At 45.9% G+C, this 19,086-nt stretch overlaps 1 protein-coding gene across 2 annotated transcripts; it reads right to left on the bottom strand.

The window, feature by feature from the left end:
- Positions 1-2,932: 2,932 nt before the first annotated feature.
- On the bottom strand, positions 2,933-17,436 carry LOC119093291 (procathepsin L). Of its 2 annotated transcripts, none has more exons than XM_037216226.1 (4): positions 17,419-17,436; positions 13,710-13,852; positions 7,725-8,134; positions 2,933-3,505 (listed from the first exon to the last, which is right to left on the bottom strand). In XM_037216226.1, exons 2-4 carry the CDS (start codon positions 13,839-13,841, stop codon positions 3,091-3,093), a joined length of 957 nt encoding a protein of 318 aa, XP_037072121.1. In that variant the 5' UTR covers positions 13,842-13,852; positions 17,419-17,436; the 3' UTR covers positions 2,933-3,090. The 2 variants fall into 2 exon arrangements, with proteins under 2 accessions (XP_037072121.1, XP_037072122.1); XM_037216227.1 differs by having other exon boundaries at positions 17,428-17,436.
- Between the last annotated feature and the right edge of the window lie 1,650 nt (positions 17,437-19,086).

Here is a 19,086-nt window from a genome sequence, read left to right as displayed (position 1 = left end):
AATCACATGCTCAGTATAAGCCCAAATTATATGGCTTTGCAAATTGTCTTTCATTAAAAAATTCTGAGCATATAGGGTGTCATTATCACCGATGCACATTGTACTGTCTTCACAAATCTTGCATGCAGGCGATCATTACTCCTGAGTAATCAGTGTCACAGTCACTGCAGCTTGCATGGAATGCCAGGTGCTGAGAAAGGTGGAAAATTATTGCTGTTGGTGTCTTGGACAACACTTAATATGTTTATCATGAGCCTTGTGTGCACTGGCAGCTTCATCACTTCCTTGCATTTTGCCTATCCAACCATAACTACATGCAATTGTCATGGCTCCAGCCTCGTGCAATGTCAGCATGTTTGCGGTGTCCTTTCACCACATGTAAAATGCTATTGTTTTTTAATTCCTTGTCTTGTTTTGTGTTAAAGTGCTGTGGAAGGGAAGTGCAAAGTACAGCATCAAATTATTGGTGTTAATAACTGTTTATGCTCATTACACTGTCGTGAAATTACTATGTTTTAACATATTCTGTTTCACTTTAACAGCTTGAGATGTTAAAAAACAACTTTTTTGTCAGGTTTATGATATTACGTCCATGCCAACTTAAAATACATGTCTTCGTTTGCTGAAGCATCAGTCACGAGCTCATAAGTTCCGTATTTTGTGAATAGGTTCTTTCACTCCTGCACGGTCTTTTTGCGATGGAATTTTTCCCTCCTACCCTAGTTCAAAAGCAATTCTAGCTCCCTGCTTCAGTAATAACACATAGTTCGGTGAACTTGGAAAACCTGATACTAACTTCCAACACCTGCGCAATATACGCATGGTCAGGTGGGCAATATATGACAGTTCTTTTGCGCGTCATACAGCTGTGGTCCTCGAAAACAAAGTGCTTAGCGGTGGCCACCGCTCATCGGGTGAAAGGTAACCTTGTTGTAAGTTTAATCTTGATACCGAAGCAGGAACAGATCCCCACACGAGTTTTGATACTTACTCCAACCATTTATATTAAAATACCATTTCAGACGAAGGGTTGGATCAGGATGAGAAGTCCGGCTGGAAGGGGTCCGAGAACTCGGTGGGCCGAGCAACTTCCAGCAGGCAGAAGGTGACAAAGACGTCATTCTCATTGATGGGCGGCAGCTGCTGTATGTGGAAGAAAACATTGAGGCGCTGCTACTGCTGGCGCTTACCCATTCCGTTTTCAGCCGTCAATTTGCAAAGAATGTGGCCCAGCTGGCATGCTTATTCGGAAAATTGTGATGCATATGCGTTGGGGGCACTTTGGAGACCAACCTCGAAATTGACCTGGATTGACCTTATTTGACCCGAAGGTCATGACCTAGGTAAAATAAACTTCAACCTGCGTCAGTTCAGGTACAGGCCAACACACTCCGTAAATTTGGTGTCTCTAGTTCTCTTAATTCCTGAGACCTCAGAAAGGGAGGGGGGTAAATTGACCCCCAACCCCACCCGAGCCAACGGTATCCAACTGTCCATCCGGACACGTGTTAAAGATGCTGATGTAAATGTGAGATATGATGAAGTAAGCTCACTTATAACCATTCGTATAGTTTGAAGTGGAAACGACTGCTATAGACAACAGAATTTATCTGCTAAGTAATTATGCTTCTAAATACGTCGTGGTTTGATTACGTCATCGTACATCGCATAACACTGATTGAGAGCTAACTGACGACCGTCAGATCCGGAAATCGTGCTTACGAACACCAGATATGAACGACTAGACAACTACATTTACTTGATCGCCGCGTGACCAATTGAGGGGACGATATTTTGGCGCCACATAAATACGGTATTTTGGCGCCACGGACCTTGAAATAGTCTCCACGAAAAAAGCGCGCGTCTTCGCGGGCGCGTTGTTCAGAAACTTTAGGCCTTAAGAAGGGCAGGGCGTGTAAACGACTCCGAATAATATTCAAGGTGGATATTTCATTGCAAACACCCATGAAAATGTGCCACACTGCCCTTTAAGCACTGTTTCGCACCCATGAGCGATGACTCTAAAGAACCGAACATCATTAACGGCCGCTCATGAAAGACTGATTTCGCCCCTGCCAAGACTAGAGAGACCCCTATATGAGTTAAAAAGTTGCATGCCGTATTTTCGTAGAGAACGATCCGCATGATGTTGTTCATTGTCACCGCTGCATGACACATGAAAATAAATCTGGTATCATTAAGCCAGATCCGAGCGGTAATGCAGCTGAACGGCGTATAAGTGAGAAGACGCGCCGTATTTGTGACATACATGAGGTTCAGTTATACATGCACATAGCTTGCTCGAAAACCTGATTGTATACGCATGCTCTACAACCAGTGCTCTTCATGCCTAAGTTACAAGGAACCGTTGGGCCGTGGAACACGCCGTTTAGGGTGTTGGACGCCCTCGTGAGCGGATATATATATATATATATATATATATATATATATATATTACTCATACTTATGAAACTATGGTGAATAGGTTCAAAGTAAACAACAACAAAAAAACGCTAACGTTAACTTGCTACGTAGAAATGTCGTTGGTTTTCTCGATGAATGTTCGTATTCGTTGCAACTTCTCTTTGTTGAGCAATGACACATCTGTCGTCTTTTTAAGACACAATACGAACACAAGTAAAACTAACGCAAATGTGCACCGGGACTGAATCTCATCTCTGAACATCTGCCGGTCAACTGTGTCGTAAGCATGGCAACACTGGGTGTATATTTTAGGCAAAAGGTACACTAGTTGAACTAGTAACCGAGATGAATAGCATTTGTACGCTGGCAATATTTACTAGTATAGGCTGGCAGTAAACTGCACGTAGTCGCATGACCAGGTGTTGAAAGGGATTTCGTAACGGACAAGTCGCATTCGATGAGGCTTTGAAAAAGCGTCTTCTCGTTCAGCTGCAAACAAGCCCAAACACACGTTTCTCAATAATTTATTGGTGATGGCTTTAGAAATCATGCATAACAAGGAAAGTTTTGATATTCCAGACGGAAGGAAAACATTTGAGTTCCACAACGTGTCTTCAAGCATTGTTCTTGCCTTCGTCTGGATGCTGTTTTTATCAGGCACGCAGTCTAAACACGTGGATAGGAGGCCTGGGTGGCAATACCGCACTGGTTGCTGCCGTTGCGGGTCATCATGATGTAACCGCCCTGGCCCCATCTGGAGCCCCAAGAGTTCTTGACCAGCCAGAAGCCGCTGCCGTAGCCAACCACCAGCACGCCGTGGTCCAGCTGGCGGCTAGAGCAGCGCGGTTCGTTGTAGATACCGCCTGAGTACAGCTGGAACGACTGGTGGGACGCATCAATCGCCACCGAGACGGGGCCGACGCCGCCGGCAGCATCAAGCAGGGAGCTCTCGCTGCCAGATGGGATGTCCACCCAGGAGGAGAGGGAAGCGACGTTGGAGCCGGAGGCGCGGCAGGAGCCATCGCGAGCGGTGTACGGGTAAGCCGATTCCGACTCAATGCCGCCGTTGTCCCGGATGTACCTGTAAGCGACGACACGCCCATCAGCACCAGACCTCACCCTGGGAGAGACCACCGGAAGAGTAACGAATGGCACGGAGATTTGCAATGCACCTTAATCTAAATGTGATTTCGGCCCTTGGAATCTTCTATGGGGCTAATGCCCCTTCCGGTTAGAGCAAATATCATATATTCAGGATGCTTTGGATCCCGCACACGATATTTATTCCGCGGTAAATCATACAAACTGTCATATTTTTGCTATCTTTGGTTTGCTGTCGGACCATCACCGCATGCTCTTCCAATCAGGTGACGTAATGTGATAGTGCTGTGATGCCCGTGCTGCTGTGGCCACTCGCAACACCATCAACATCTTCGGCTATCGCATTTACATAAGTCGGGGTGAAACCTTTCAATATGTCACTACCGCAGCAGCAGTAGATGGTGGATACAGAGCGGTAGGGATAACAGCTGAAAAATCCAAACAAACCATCACGAGACTGATCACACTGCTCAGCGAAGTAAGGGTGTTCGCATGCATCAGAAGTTTCCAACTGCGCCAACCGGCAGGACTGAAAGGTGGGGCTGCCACATGTCATGTCATGCATTACATCCCACGAGCCGAAAATATCTGTTATAATAGCCAAAAACGGGGCAGCGATTCCACTCAAAAGGCGTTTTCGGGCACAAGCGAGATGTTGGGTTCATTTACGTGACTGGACTTGTTTTGCCTGAATAGGATCGCTGCGTAGAGCACTTCTCTGCACTTGTCAGCCGCTTGTGTGATCCTGTTCACAATCGCAGGTAACAATGCACGTGGCTCATGTAAAATGAATTTTGGTGGAAAATTCGGGGTAATCATAACTTATCGATTCAGAATTACAAAATAAATAAGATTGGGAGCGCTGACATACTTAATGGCGTACGGATTGAATTGTTTATGACGAACTGTACTGCTTTTCCGTAGGCCGTATTATACTGGGGTGTCAAATAACATATTAGTATTAGGTTAACTTGGAGTGTTTAACGAATACTTTATCCACCACCCTCTCGATGGCTGCATGCTGATTTTGTTGCTTCTCTGAAGCGTATCTGTCTTTCAAGGCTATAACTTCTTCATTACATGCTCAGACCCTGAAAGCTGAGTTTTCAGGCAGCCTTTCTCGTCCAACGTTTAACTGAAACCTTAGGGCTTTGACCTCTTCGAGATGCGGCAATGATCCTGTCATTGTCATGACACGTCACGGACTGTTGTTGACCTCACACCGTGGTGATCGCCCGTTCTTCGAACGCGACCAGATGAATAGCATACCATCCAGTCACGGCCCGGGAGTTCGAGGCAGAAGTGGGGGTTCGTCAGGGGAACTGTGAGTGGGGGTTCGTCAGGGGAGGCTGTGAGTGGAGGTTCGTCAGGGGAACTGTGAGTGGAGGTTCGTCAGGGGAACTGTGAGTGGGGGTTCGTAAGAGGAGCTGTGAGTGGTTTGTCAGGGGAGCTGTGAGTGGAGGTTCGTCAGGGGAGGCTGTGAGTGAAGGCACGCCAGGGAAGGTGTGAGTGGAGGTTCGTCAGGGGAGCTGTAAGCGAAGGCTCGTCAGGGGAGCTGTGAGCGGAGGTTCGTCAGGGTAGACTGTGAGTGGAGGTTCGTCAGGGAGCTGTGAGCGAAGTCTCGTCAGGGGAGCTGTGAACGGAGGTTCGTCAGGGTAGGCTGTGAGTGGAGGTTCGTCAGGGGAGGCTGTGAGTGGAGGTTTGTCAGGGTAGGCTGTGAGTGGAGGTTCGTCAGGGGAGCTGTGAGCGAAGGCTCGTCAGGGGAGCTGTGAGCGGAGGTTCGTCAGGGTAGGCTGTGAGTGGAGGTTCGTCAGGGGAGCTGTGAGTGGAGGTTCGCCAGGGGAGGCTGTGAGTGGAGGTTCGTCAGGGGAGGCTGTGAGTGGAGGTTCGTCAGGGGAGGCTGTGAGTGGAGGTTCGTCAGGGGAGGCTGTGAGTGGAGGTTCGTCAGGGGAGGCTGTGAGTGGTTTGTCAGGGGAGCTGTGAGTGGAGGTTCGTCAGGGGAGCTGTGAGCGAAGGTTCGTCAGGGGAGCTGTGAGCGAAGGCTCGTCAGGGGATCTGTGAGTGGAGGTTCGTCAGGGTAGGCTGTGAGTGGAGGTTCGTCTGGGGGCCCTTGAGGGGAGGTGCGCCAGGGGGCCGTGACGAACAACGTGAGGTTGTTTCGTTACTAGCGATGTGTGACGAGACATCGAGACTGCAGGCAGGAGGCATTGTATTTTCGTTTCTTGGTACCCATACATTTGGGAATTTTTCAAACAAAGGGCGAACCTGATCCGGAATAAGAAGCAGTCACTGCACAGGACATGCATTTGGCTAACCAGAATGGGATTTTTTAAGCTTGTGTAGACGAGTCTTAAATGCTCGATCGTCCACTACATATGTCTGTGTAGTTGGCAAATAGTGCAATGATTACAGAGAACCACTGGCATGATCTTTATCTCTCCACCTGGTGTAGGGCACTTGAAACACAGCTGCGGCCGCATTGTCAGCCACGACAATAAGATAAGTTGCGCGATTTTTTATGTGTCCAAATGGTGATGTGCAGGCATGCCATTTTACGATAATTTCAGGGATTTTTACCGGTCTCAAAGCCGTACATTTTGGCAAAAAGGATATCAAGTTTCAGTTCAGCGGGTGTAGGCGCGACAAATGGTTACCGAATATTGATATTCCAACATAAAACCCGAGAAAATGTCGCCTTGTGCCCTCGCTTAGGAATTACGTTATCACAGAAACCACTGCCGTAATTTTCTTCGGCATATTTCCTCTCATGGCATTCCGAACTACGATTAACATCGGCAATTATATGGCAATGACGAGCATAAGAACTGCCTGGCACAGGGGTCTAATAAACGTATACCGTTGTCAGCACATGAATAGAATAAGCAATCGGATGAAATTATGCTGATCATTGAGCTTAACGATGCCTTTAGTTAACGGATGGTGACATGCAAAGTGCAATTGTCAAGCACGTTTAAAACCTGTTAGCAGTCTCCAGCTTTTCCATTTTTCATAACAAACATGTGATATTTCAGCTCAGTGGCCCAAACGCGTCGAATGGTGCTCGAAAATCAAAGCTCCAACTTAAACAATATGGGAAAAGGGGATACCCTAATAAACGATATACCTTGCTGGCTGAGAAGGGCAGGGAGGGAACATGTCTGGAAAGGGAATGAGAGCTATGCATGTGCCAAATTACTCCCCGTATTTATGCATGCGGCATCGCCTCGGTGTCTTGATGTATTGCCTGTGTAACATGCATGTAGTTAACATCCATGCAAGTTCGGGATTGTCCCGACAGCCGCCGTATAAGCAAAAATGACTGATTTTAGCACAAAACCTAATGTCAGCTATCCACAGGTATTATTCCCCTTTTATATTTCCCTCTCTCCCATGGCATTACAACGCTTCAGTAAACTGACAAAATAAAAACACTACTCAAAAACTCAAAATGCCATTATTAGTAAACTTGGAGCATAAAATTGAGTTGCCATACGGTGGACTTCAGTAACCATAAATATGTCAATGTATTGCCCCGTAAACACAGCGACTTCTCTGCACACGCTTGCCGCGACTTTCGTCCGGAACCACCATGAGCGATAGTCAATGCAAGTGTTGTCAAGATACGCTGATTTGATGGGGAGTCACTAACGGCCAGCACCAGCTGGAACAATTAGGTGATTCGGTGAGGAATGCCAGGAGTGAGGCGAATGGGCTTGCGGCTTAATAGTGGGGGTGAAGTGTCAGAATTCAGCATATTTTAAAATCATTTATAACTTGCAACAACTCGTTTCTGAAACGAGGAAATGATTGAGACAAAGCACCATCCCGTGAACAAACTCATGTCTACTGGCTAGAATGTAGCATGCATTTCTCCCCTGTGCCCTCCATATTGCAAATATTTTATGGATGAGTTTCGTTAGGCACTTGAAACCATTGTGAACAATTAGCTATCCATGTCACGTTTATTTCGTGGTGTAAACAAAGGTGGAATTTATTATATAAGAAAATATTCCAGCTGGGGTGAACTGCTTTCATGTACGCACCCAATTACAGCTGCTCTAGCATCAAAAAGATTACCTGGATGAATGCCCGTGTTCTGGCCATCAAAGATGTTTTCCCAACACACGCTATGGACGGAAATGTTTAAATTCTTGAATGGAAATGTTCCTCTGAGCTGACTTAGGCCCGAGTTGACGTACCGGAAGGCGGCATCCATGAGTCCGCCGTTGCATCCTTGGTTGCCGTAGGCGCGGGAGCAGTCGACCAGCTGCTGTTCGCTGAGGGAGACGAGCTGTCTGCCGGACAACGCCCAGGCGCCCTCCAGACTGCCGGTAGCTGAGAACGACCAGCACGAGCCGCACTGGCCCTGGTCCTTGACTCCGGTCACCACGCCGTACTGGCGCCAGTCCATGCTGCTGGGAGCCTGCTTGCCGGTCGGCTGGTGGGTCTCGTGAGGCTGGCTGCTGCCCATGACGAGGCCCTTGTACGTGCGGCTCCACTCCTCGGTGGTCAGGTCAGCAAACTGGTTCAGCGCCACTGTGAAGGTGTGCTTTCCCTCGGCATACTCCTTCATGTGCTTGTCGACGTACGCCTTGTTGTCGGCATAGACCTGCGAGAGCGCGTGCGTACTTTGCTAGTTCGTAGGAAGATGGGGTACATTCGCTCTGCAGCCACTGTTGTGCGGGCCCGGACTGCCGGCATTCGATCACTGAAAACAGTCTCAAAAAAACACTATCGTGTGTGCGTGTCAGTCACTGATGGATGCCAGAGACGATATTTCTAGACCATCTCCAAGGTAGATGATGCATCTCAGTGTCTTGATTCAGTGGCGTTGTTTACCTTAGCAAGAGTGTCCCATCTTTGAGGCATATTTCAAAAACATACTCTAGTGAAACCTCAAAAACGTACTCTAGTTTCTTCTGATAATAGCACTGGGTAGTATCATTGCATCATTGTCAAGACAGCATAAGGATGTCAATTTTAATCATTTTCGAGACAAAGTTACGCTGTCAACGTTTTGTAACGGCACTACACTTCTTCCCTGCAGTAGCGACCACTGCCGTCCTGAGAACCACCATGACCACCTCTGGTGATGCGAATCAAAGAACATTTGTGATTGGCCTAACGGGCAAGGAGATGTTACCGAGAAGCGCATTGGATGAATATTCCAAGCTTGAAATGTGAACTATGAAGTTGGAACCAGTGATGGACCATTCCAAAGCTGAAGTGCGCCTTAAAAAGAGCCACTTTGGTAAACACCTTAGGGGGGAGATCATAGACGTAGCATGGCGTAGCAAGATGTAGCATAACGTTTCACGGAATGATATTCACGGAAAAGTAGGAATTCACGGAAAAATAGCTTCCTGTCCGCATGCTTTTTTGCCTGAAGTGTTTCAAGCTTTCGTAGCATTTATTTCACAACTATTTTGACACATTTGTGTGTTGCAAACATTGCAGAACGCACATACTGGAACGGCAAGGCGGATGAAAAGCATTACTTTCATAGTGGTATACAGGGAATGGAAGTATATTTCTTCCACAGGTTCAGTTACTTTAACTAGGAAAGTTTTATCTATTCAGAAGATGAATAGCACACAACGTGGGATGCTCCATTTGTGGGAGGTGTGCTCCAGGAACAACATTCTTGAATGCACTCACAGGAAATAGCAGCGCCTTATCCTGATCCGTCCGGCGTTTTTCTTTTTAATTGTGCCGCGAGACCTTCGTCGCCACTGACTATTGCGCTACTGTAATATTTTGACTCAAGCACGAACCGCATGGAATTTTGGTATCACTACCAACATGAAAATGCGGCGCAGTATTCATGCGACTGTACGGTAACTTGAACATAACATAGAAAGCATCGCATTCTTTGCAGCGACGCTTGAAAGAATTGCTGTACATTTTTTGGAGGTGAATGAAACGCTTGGTTGGACTGCATGCAAGCATTTTTTCTCGTTCTGGAAACCATGAACTTCGATTTTATCTCTACACCCCAATGTAGAGGAAGAGGGAGGGGCACTCTTGCATCCTTCGTCAGCGGAAAAGAGGGGCCCAGGAATGTCATAACCGCGTTGCAGCAATGAAGCTGTAAACTTACAGCTTCAGGTCCGCGCTGGTCTGACTGACAGGTCCGCGCAACGTATAGAGCCGGTGGAATATATACATACGATATATACATACAATACATGGCCCGATTGGAACTGACGTAGAAGTGCGAGCCAGCAATCTGCAGTGCAGGTGTCAGCAGTAGATGGCGCTACTTCACAACCATGCGTGATATTATTAGATCGTGACGTGTTCCGCGTTGTGTATTTTATCTAGGCGCAGCGGGTGAGTGAGTGAGCTGTGAACCGAGCAATGAGCACAGACAAATGACAAATTTACACAAATTTAGGCAAACTTCCATGACAAATTTAGATGCAACACCGGTGCAGGGTCCAAAAATTAGAAGTTTTGTTTATTTGTAGGCTACTTCAGGACGCAATTTAGGGTAGATGACGTAAACGTGAGGATAGTGCCATTGTAGTTACTTTTACGAAAATGTTCACCAGGATTGCCGAGCAATGAACGACGCAACATGCCTGTGCTGCCCTGCATGCTTCCAGCAGAACCGTGCAGTGTTGTTATGTCGCCGGAGCACCATAATTATAACATTGCCAGACTTAGCAAAAGTTTTAGGCTATCGAGGATGCTTGTCTACATATTTCCCATAACAGATTACAATTTCTAGCCAGATATGATGTCTTAATCAATCTGTATTTAAGTGGCAATATTATAAAAACAATGGATAAAAGGTAGCATATGAGGTCGCTGTGCCGGTACCAATTTGAAATATAGTATATTTTGGTATTATCCTGCCGCCCAACCTGTTGAATTTGGTCTCCTCTGTGCTCAAGGCCAAAAAAGGTATTTGTCTTGTTTATTCGTTTGGCTTTGCATACATTCATACATTTTGCATACATTTGCATACATTCAAGAATTCCTTACGATCGCGAAAATGTACTGTGTCTAGCAATAGGTGAATAAACTCGTGGGACTCATCCCGCCTTCTTTCCTTTTAAATTTTTCGTCTCGCATCCTCGCGACGGTCAGTTTATCTGGTATAAGCCCAACCCCCACACCACTGCATTCTGGGTAGGCGACGCTACGTCATCATGGGGCTAAATCAGACCGCACCAACGCTAAGGCGGCGTGAAAACGCTGTCCGTCGCGGGCTGATTTAAACGTAAATATGTCCATAAATCGGATTTTTTCGACCCATCACATTCTATGAGGCATTTCAGCCAGCAAATGGCGTTGGTTTACACCAGAGCTACATCATTGCTGAAATTCGCCGACAATGCGGTGGGTATGCGTTGTCGGGGTGGATGCAGGGTTGGCCTGCCCCAATGGGGTTAGTGAGTGGTGAACTCCGGGAGGCACAAATGCAGTGCGCGCCATATCAGTGCCGGATAGCAGATTTGTAAAATGGGATGATTTCTGGCAAGTTTGCAATATCTGCCCGTCAAAGCGTCGCACCCATATCCAAGCTCGGGGATAGTCTTGGGATATATTACGGTAGTCGGGGTGTTATTCCCTGCGCCCTTTTTCGTTTGACCCGTCCGACGTTATGGATCGCAAGTTAATCAACGCCTGGGAAGATCATAGCAGAGAAACAGGAAAATTATTGGCACCTGCCCTCGTCACATTACTTTATTTCTACATTTTACTCCATACAGGTGCTGCAGAACGACGATGAATAGGGAATCATTGCACGTTTATAAATATTAGATAAATGCTACATATGACATTTATTGATTTACATTAACAATAATTATTTTACAAAAAGGATTGATAAGTTTTCAGGCGGGTTGGCTGCGGTGAATATGGCGCGGGTGCTGGAGCTAGAAAACGTGGTTTAGTTGGAACTATGTTTGGAAACATATCCTAGTATTAATTTGTCTTTAGAAGGTTTGAAATGCAAAGCGTAGAATATCTATTCATGTAACATTAACATAAAGATTTAGAGTAGGAATCCCACCTAATTCGTTGGCGAAATCTTCGTTTGCAATCATCTCACTAGTACCTACCAATCCTCTTGCAGTATCAACCAAAAACCATATTGCGGGCTACCAAACTTTAGTCCCATGGTAACGTCACGTCTGCGTAGCCTTTTACTCTAGAACTCTTGGGACAACCTACGTGTACCAGGCCTAAGTAAGCTCAGCGCCGGTTGGCAGGGCGCCGTCCAGGCACTGAACACATACCCCGTATAAGGGTGCCTGTGCGGGCTGGGCGTCGGCGGATGACCCCAAAGTGTGTGTACTTTTTTCCCACCGCCACCTACTCTCCTTCATCCCATAGCCCTAAAAAGAGAATTTCTGTTCGAAAGAGCTGTAGTCCGAACCAAACCAAATTAAATGCTGTGAGGTTTGGTAGTACTTAAGCTATGTCAGAACTCGTAATACTAATTTATTTATGTTTACTATTTTAGATCATACATCAAAGGCCGTATTCGATGTTCAGAATGTGAACTCATCCCATAATCACACGTGCCATTTTGTGCAGGAATGCACCAACCGGGAGTCTGCGTTTCCAAATGATGAATGCGCTCTTTCAATTGAACTCAGAAGCGTTAAACACAAAAATCCCACAGAGAAAGTGTATTAGAAGCAATGGAATTAACGGTGAAACCACTCGGTACGTGTGGTCCAGGCTATGCATGCAATTTCCTAATAGCTTTCATCATCATAGGGTAAAGCGATTCCAGTTTACCTGTTCATCTTGGCTCTGAGGAGGTATAAACCGCAGAAACTGGGACGTCTGTTGGTTCCTAAATTGACTTATTGTGCTAGGTCGTTGTGATGAAAGAGCTCCGATGTACAATATACCCTGTTTGCCTGGTTATATTACTCTGCACGCGTCATGGGGCCGTCAACTAAAGACAGAGGATGACTGGTGCCACCACTTCTCGTTCGGCGAGTTGGTCGAAAAGGAAACTCGCCTTGTGCGACACTGATACAGGCGTGATTCACACCGTTCTCCAATACAGCAATCAGAAGTTTGGGGTTGCAGAAAAAAAAACTGACTTGATTTTGAAGTGATTGTCAAGGTCTGGAACGAAATCAACTTGCGTGTTTAGCCAATCACCAATTGGAGCCGATACAACCATGTCGAATCATAGTGCGTGTGAATGTTGGTCAGGCCCAGCTTCGATCCAAAAGATCATGACTAGCTTTGCTCATCCTCGCTGCCGTTTTTTCGTCGATTTTTCGTCTGGCCCAAAATTTTAGGAAACTGGTTTTTGAGACAAATGGTTTCCTCCCTTCCATCATGGTGTTCGCAGCTTGTTTGTATTGACCCGAGCCCGGCCAGGGGAAGGTGACTTCCCTCTTACGATTTTTCGAGCACAGTCGAATGACAAAAGCTTGCAGAAACACACAATTTCCAATGCCTCTTTATCTATCAATTTGGCATCCTGCGTGAAAATTTTAAGTTTTGATCTGCCAAGGGCAGTGACGTAGGGCGTGTCGAAAAGGTCAAACTTTAAAAACATTTGAACACGCATAACATTTTGGTGGATTATTCGCCATTGCTTGCATCGCCTATAGTAGCAGAAGACCAGAGATGATATTTCTGAATATATTTACAGATTATATTTCTGAGATTCTACGAAACCGGTGAGGTAAGTGACTTGAGGTCAGGTACTGTCTCATAATTTTTAAACAATGCAGATTTCTACGTATTTTGTGTAGTTTTGATGTTTACGTGTGAAAGTCTTCACTCACATGCACAATCATGATATGCCACAGATCACATGACCTTGGTCCAGATCAGAGCCAATTGCGGCCGTTATGCCTGGAAATGGTGCTCACGAACGCCAGATGTGAATGACTCGACAATTGTATTCTGCTTCGCCTCGATCGCCTTATGACCACCAAAATGGCAGCACTTCAGTGACGCTGTTGTGAGGGCATGAATACCTCAGCAATCTTCAGATAGTCTCCTCAAAATGGTCCGCACATTTCCGCCGGTGTGTAATTCAGAAACTAGAAGGGTTTGGGTTTTAAGAAGGACAGGGCTGTGAACTGCACCAAGTGATCTTCAACGTGACTATTTCAGTTCAAAACCCCATACAGGTGTGGAACATTCCCTTTAGCTGGCATCATGCTCGGGAAACCAAAGGCGCCCTGTTATATTACCTTCATCCTGAAGAACTCCTCGATGGGGTTGGCGTAGGCCTTGCCGTGTTCCTGCTTGAAGGCATTCCATTCGGACTTCTCCACAAAGGAGGACGCCGCCCCAACGAGCAGCACGAGCACAGCGGCGCGCATGGTGATGCAGTCTGCAAAACCAAATGAAGTGTCAGCGCTGGTATTCGCTGCCTTGCAAGAGCCCTGCCGAATGTTTCTCGGGACATACGCTTTATACGTATGTTTATGCTCATCATATTATGTACCGCTTCACGTCCATAATCGAAAATAAAAATCAAAAAGACATCAAATTATCAATGCGTGACCAAAGTTCTTCCTTTCCAAGGAGTTACGAATGCCTAGAACCCTTTGTGGTGCATGACTTTGTATATATATATATATATATATATATATATATACATATTTGCTTTGATGCTTAAAAGGGTACATAGACATACGCGACGCATGACGCATGCCAGACGGGTGTCAATTATTGGCTGTGATTGCAAGAAAGCATTAATTTAAATCGCATACCAACGAAACGCACTAAAAATTATTGGCTTCGCCACTGTACGGCGATCCTCTGCCGAGGCGGGCAGCAGCTGGCGACGAACGATTCCACGGACTTACCCGGTGGGCCGACACATCGACGGGTCATATAGCCGTCATATCTTACCCGTCATATCGACGGGTCCTACATCATAAACGTATGCTCAAAAACATAGCATTCATGCCATTCTACTCAGAATTGGACAATGAATCCGCCGATGAAGTTCAGTGTCGTCGCAAAGTATGGTCCAGTGCATTTGAGTATCCAAATTCGAAAAATCTTTTTTTTTTTAAATTGCCTCTGGTTGGATTCAATGGGGTCAAATTTGAACCAAGCGACAATCCACAATCCACCGCAATGCCTCACATTTTTTTAGTCTACAAACGTCAGGGGATGTTGCGTCGTCCCTTCTCCCGCATCAGTCCGTGTGATCGAAAGCAACGAATCAGTGCGCGAGTTATCTGGTTTCCAGTTCCGCCAATGTGCGTCACCGTTCAGCCAAGCGATGCGATGGCTTCCAGTTCCGCAATGTGCGTCACCGTTCACCAAGCGATGGGGAAGTACCGAGGGCGCGATCGCACCACGCGCTGAACCGGATCAGATATTGATAGACCGCCAGCCACTGACAACTCACTAGCAAGGGTGGCTCGTGCAGTGCTTCTACTTCGCTGGTTATTCGTTAATGGCAAGGAACTCAGTACAAGTTAATGCGTTCCGGGCCAGTGAAGACAGGGCAATATGTCTTTCAATTGCGGAGCTGAGCAAACACTACAAAACAAGACATATACATATAACACTGTGCCCCATCTAAGGCACTTGAAACAAATTATTTTTCAACACCAAATTTGCATGCAACCTTGACTTTCTCAACTTAAAGAACATGGCGGTCATTGTTAGCTATGAGACTCGAGCTGGCGGCGACCTGGTGACAATGACTACGACATGTAACCTTTTTGACTTACTATTGGCTCTGAACTTGTCTTACCAGTTCACTGGTGTTGCATGCAGTTGTTAAATATGGATGATAAGTTGAAAGATGCTAGGTGCGTTACCTTCGGTTGCAGAATGCGCTAAAGCCGAAAATGCAGGCGTCGTCTTTATACTGTCCCGGGTTTCAGACCAGGGAAGTGCAAATGCGTAAGATGAAAACGAAATATGATGTGAAAAAGTCGGTAAGAAATTTATTCTACGCGCTCACAATAATAGTTATGTACCCAGCTGTATGAGTGTCTACGCAGGAATAAACTGATGCAGCGTATTGCTCACCTAGTGGAAAGATGCCGTTGTGATCTTTAAAAAATAAGTTGGATCGTGTCAGTAACATGGTGCTCTTTTTTCCCACAGACATTAGCCCAAAAATACAAAAACCGCTTTCACGACGGATTAATGTATAATTGTGTGAAATCGGGCACTTCACATGTTCCTGAAAGTACGAGTAGGCTTATAGCCAGCAGATCGCAATTTTATCCGATTATGCGTCTCTGCAAACATGCTTTTAAATACCTGCGAATCATCCCTACTTATATGTATATATATATATATATATATATATATATATATATATATATATATATATATATATATATATATATATATATGTGTGTGTGTGTGTGTGTGTGTGTGTGTGTGTGTGTGTGTGTGTGTATGTGTGTGTGTGTGTGTGTGTGTGTGTGTGTGTGTGTGTGTGTGTGTGTGTGTGTGTGTGTGTGTGTGTGTGTGTGTGTGTGTGTGTGTGTGTGTGTGTGTGTGTGTGTGTGTGTGTGTGTGTGTGTGTGTGTGTGTGTGTGTGTGTGTGTGTGAGTAATGTGAAATGAAATAGCATGACCTCTCTAATACCGACGCGACAAAGCTAACTCCTTGCAGCTTCCCTGTTCATATGTATGTAATACTTCAGAGGTTACTTACATTGCTTGAAGAGCTTCCTTACAGTGCTTAAAGAGCTTACATGGCTTACATGCCTTAATATGATCCAAGATGAAAGATCATTGAGTGAAATGATCCTTAAAGCCCGCCTTGCACCAGACAGCATCAATATAAACAATGATGCGCAGCCAGCATCACGGGTGATTTAGCAGGCGATTATCTGTCTTTAATATAGGGATCGTCCTTGGCCAACGGTGTGATAGTGTGTATGATGTGTGCGATAAGTTGGACAGTGTTATTAGTGTGCGTAGTTGATGGCATGAGGGCGTGAGCAATGACTGATAGCATTCCGTAATACATGGCATGCCTCATCGCGAAGTGCTGTTTTTTATGCACGTGTATCTAATTGGAAGGCGTTTTGCATGCCAAGTGTTTGGCTGGCAAGTTGCGGGTGCAAAGGCTCATTGATTGACTCAGAATTTGACATCATGCGACATTTAGTAGCTTTTGTTTGCCCCGCGGCTTCTTTCCAGATATCTTCGGAGCGAAAGACCAATAATCAGCTGGAGCGAAATAGCTTTCATCGAATCGGAGTGAATTCCCTGGTTGATAGGGGTGGGCCTCGCAAAAACTCATTGGTAGCTTAATTGCATGGGAGGTTGGGGCACGTTTCCGATTCATTTGATGTTTCCCTTCTGTTGGGCTTGCTGAGGAACAGTAATCTCGCAGCTTTGGCCTTAACGCAGGCCAATGATGGATGAGTGCAGCATTGCGGCACATTCGCTGTGGAAGTGTTGTAGCAAAGATGATACGCAAAAGTTGACATATGTCATGAGTTTATGATTTGCTGTGGGGGGAGGCTTACAAACAGAATTGCCCATTGAGTGCACCTTGCTCGTCCTACATATCTTGAATAAGAAAACTTGGCGGACCCGACTCCATACCGCGCTACGAAAAATTGGCGTTTTCAACGCCTGCTGAGTTTAGATCGTGGCAACTTGGTTTTGTTATTGCGCGGTGCACTCTTTTCAGCCAGGCTAAGTCCAGCTCCTTGGGGTCATTTGGCACCTGGGATGTATTCTACCAATTCAAATAAAACAAGTATTACTAACGATCACGGGTCACTATCGCACTACGAACATAAAGTCTTCTGTGGACAGTGCATGCCGAGAAAGCCTACAGTTAGTAAATCTTTGTACTTGAGTAGGATGCCAGATTAACAGGACAGTAATTGGGGCCTGAAAAAGAGGAAGAAATAGAGAGTAATTAGTGAGTAGTCAAATGTTGTATGTCACTCGCACTCACTTTCTTTACCTTGATGGGCGTGGCACAAGAGTGAGTGTCAGAAGAGGTGCGACTGTTTATATTCGCCAGTATCAGCTTGTCTAACCGTCTGAGCCTGCATCCATTCCCATGATTCGCAACTGTTGGCCGGCAATATGTGCTCTCTCCCACGTCCCAGTGTCATCGAGATGCTTATTCTGTACGTTATCGCATGGACATTGCATCATGTCGTATGCTCCCAGACTGCAAGATCTTGTGGCATGCATTTCTTACTTATCTGCATTGCCTGAGACAGCCTTGCTTGCTCAGGATCACAACCAGCCCCCCCAATCAATTTGCGAAACTAGGCTCCTAACTCCTAACTCTGAAAAGAGGGTCAAATCTGAGAAGAAAATTGTTTTGATCGTACTTGGAGGCAGGCTCAGCCATTTGCTTCTTCATGAGCCCTCACCCACTCCTATATATTTTGAAAAAAAACTTTCTCCCTGTACATGCAATTTTCCGAGGTAACGTGGTCCTGATACAGCAGCCAGTATCGGAAAGCAACGGAATCGTACCATCTTACCCTTCAAAATAAAATAACTACGATCTCATACGGAACGACAGCACTCGCAGGTCGCCACATGGTCAAAAGATGACGCTGATCGAGGCTGGAAGAAGCAGCAGCAGAGTGGTGGACTAGTCAGCTGAGCGTGGGGCAAAGCGTCTCGTTGCGGTTGCAAGCAACGTCGGCGATATCCGGCCTCAAACCCTTAAGCCGCTGTTCCTTTCGGCAGCAAGAAGCGCCGAATGAGCCCTTGATATGGATCGCCCCCAAGTCCTCCATTTGCGTTCTCTTACCGCCCGCTCGGGTGGGGGCTTCAAACTGACCCCCCCCCCCCCCGAAGGTTTTTTCCAGAATGATTACCGAACGGCGCGGTGTAGCCGCGCCAAATTTTGCATAGCTGTTCACATTTGAATAGTGGATCTTTTGGTGTGAGAAATTTAGATGTACCTTGTAAGGTCACTAACCTATAGCAGGTCAAAGACAGGCCATGGCTTCAGCAGTCAATTTCTAGGGAATCGTTTAATCTGATGCAACAACGGAGTGTTTGACGAAGCTATACATCTTTGAGATGCTTTATTAGGCAACGAAAGCATTGAATGAGCAAATTAAATTGACCTAAGGTTAGGTATGAAGGTCAGACCAAGGTCAAAACCAACCTGTTTGCGGTATGGGGTATTTTCCGGTGCTCATTTTGAATTCATTGATAGCAGGAACCGCATCATACGTCTTCAGTTGACTTCTTAGAGGTTATAATAGGTCATTGGCCTAAGACGACTCAGGTCGACATTTTTTAAAGAACATACTGCCAAGCGTAATCTTTGTCCCTTATTCAAATGCAAAACTCAGGGCAATCTTATATGATTTTGATCACCATGACCTTCAAAAGGTCAATCAAGGTCACTGACCTTAAATGAGCTTGTGGCCTTTTGCTTACAAACAGCTACCTAGGTTCTGGCGGAACTTTGGAGACCAACCTGAAATTTGACCTTGTTTGATCTTATTTAACCCGAAGGTCACACCCTGGTGACCTCAAACTTTGACTTAAGTGAGTTCACGTACAGGTCAATACACCCTGCAAATTTGGTGTGTCCAGCTTTCTTAGTTCCCGAGATCTTAGGGGGGTCAAATTGACCCCCACCCGA

The sequence above is a fragment of the Pollicipes pollicipes genome, unplaced genomic scaffold, assembly GCF_011947565.3.
Source record: "Pollicipes pollicipes isolate AB1234 unplaced genomic scaffold, Ppol_2.1 Scaffold_4002;HRSCAF=4701_pilon_pilon_pilon, whole genome shotgun sequence".
Lineage (NCBI taxonomy): Eukaryota > Metazoa > Arthropoda > Thecostraca > Pollicipedomorpha > Pollicipedidae > Pollicipes > Pollicipes pollicipes.
Note: the sequence above shows the minus strand (reverse complement) of the source record. Positions and strands in the feature narration are given on the sequence as shown.